General features: G+C 53.4%; 1 protein-coding gene across 1 annotated transcript in view; it reads right to left on the reverse strand.

Annotated features, from left to right (window-relative positions):
• The window catches only part of PLEKHG4 (pleckstrin homology and RhoGEF domain containing G4), an 8237-nt gene that overhangs the window by 5063 nt on the left and 1688 nt on the right, over positions 1-1486 (reverse strand). The window contains exons 4-7 of the mRNA XM_023518919.1: positions 1367-1465; positions 1128-1276; positions 821-959; positions 610-726 (exon numbers count right to left, since the gene is read on the reverse strand). Of these exons, the coding sequence (XP_023374687.1) occupies positions 610-726; positions 821-959; positions 1128-1276; positions 1367-1465 (504 nt within the window). The remainder of the gene's footprint in view (positions 1-609; positions 727-820; positions 960-1127; positions 1277-1366; positions 1466-1486) is intronic.

Raw genomic sequence — 1486 nt, forward strand, 5'->3', positions numbered from 1 at the left:
TCACTGGACTCTCTCTCTACATCTACCTTCCAAGTCATTGTCTGCTCAGAAGCTAAGCTAATCTTCCTAGAGTATAGCTCTGACTATGAGGCTTTCCTGCTTAAACTTTTCACTGCTACAGGGCAAGTGATCTGGCCACTGACCAGTCTTCCAGCCTCATGCCACTTCATCTCACCCTACTCTCCTAGTTTTGCTCTGCATTTCAACCTCATTGGACCTTCTGGTTCCTCAGGCACACCATGTTCCCTCCTGCCACAGGATCTTTGCATGTTCTGCTTCCCCAGCCTAGAATGACCCCCATCCCCAACCCTCTTCTGCCTAGCTGACCTCAATTTATCCTTCAGGTCTAACATGACCCCAGAAAAGCTTGCCCAACATATCTCCTGGGTCAGGTCTTAATTATGCCCTTAGGAGGAATCACAAGGGTTGCTTCTTATCAGAGTTCTGCCTCAGTTTGCAAACACATATATAACTATGATAAATTACAACTGATTTTCTCTGCTCAACTAGAAGTTCCAGGAGAGCAAGGAATTGATTTGCTTTCACTCATTCCTACATTCCCAGTCCCTAAAAAAGTGTTCTAATAACTGCATACATGACCAAATTTACCTGGGCAACCTGGTCCAGCTCCCAAAAAGGGCCTTGGGCCTGTAGGAGCATGTCCAGTGAGGGCTCCGCTGGCTCCTCCAATGCTGGCCATCCCACCTGTTGTAGCCACACTTCAATCTGGAGGGGCACAAGCAGGGAAAGGTGAGGAAGCTCCTGTGGGTGATCATGCTGAGACCAGGTGCAATGCTCACTCTGGGCCAGTATTCCCCACCTGGTGCAGCCTGCCCTCCTGGGCCTCCAACGTCTGGACCAACTCTAGGGCCTGTACTCGCTGGTTGCCCTGCAGGGTCAGGTGGTGCAGCAGTCTGTCCACACGGCCATACAGCTCACCAGCCTTGTCCACTGCTGGCCTGGTATAGGATACAGCAGTCTTAGGGGCCCCTGCTATTCCCCTTTCTCCACTCCTGGGATCCTGGGACCCACAAGACTGGCCGGTTCTGATGCAGCCAGTTGAGTCCTTGGCATGAGATCTGGTAGGCTGAGCTGGGGCAAGATCTGGGAGCTGGACTTGCACCTACCTGTAGTCTGGACTCAGGGTCACCTCTGGAACCTCCTGCTTCAGCCACTCTAGCTCCGTGCCCCCCTGGCATTGTAGCCATGCTAGCCGTGGCGAGTCTAGCACCTGCTGCATCAAGACCCGTGCCTGCCGTAGCAGTCGACCAACTTCCTGTGATTGAGGGCAACAGGCAAGTGGAGGCGGCCATCAGAGACAAGGAGGGAGACAGAGAGCACTTAGGGGTTGCAATGGAACACTCACCCCAGACTCTGTGGGCTGGGGCACAGCCTTCATACTCTCTATGGCCCCCTGGAGCAGGGCACAAACCTCTTGGCAGCTCTGCAGTAGAGCTTCCAGACGCTGTGAGAAAGAGGGGCATGA

The sequence above is a fragment of the Otolemur garnettii genome, unplaced genomic scaffold, assembly GCF_000181295.1.
Source record: "Otolemur garnettii isolate 467f Iridium unplaced genomic scaffold, OtoGar3 scaffold00151, whole genome shotgun sequence".
In the NCBI taxonomy this organism is placed as follows: Eukaryota; Metazoa; Chordata; class Mammalia; order Primates; family Galagidae; genus Otolemur; species Otolemur garnettii.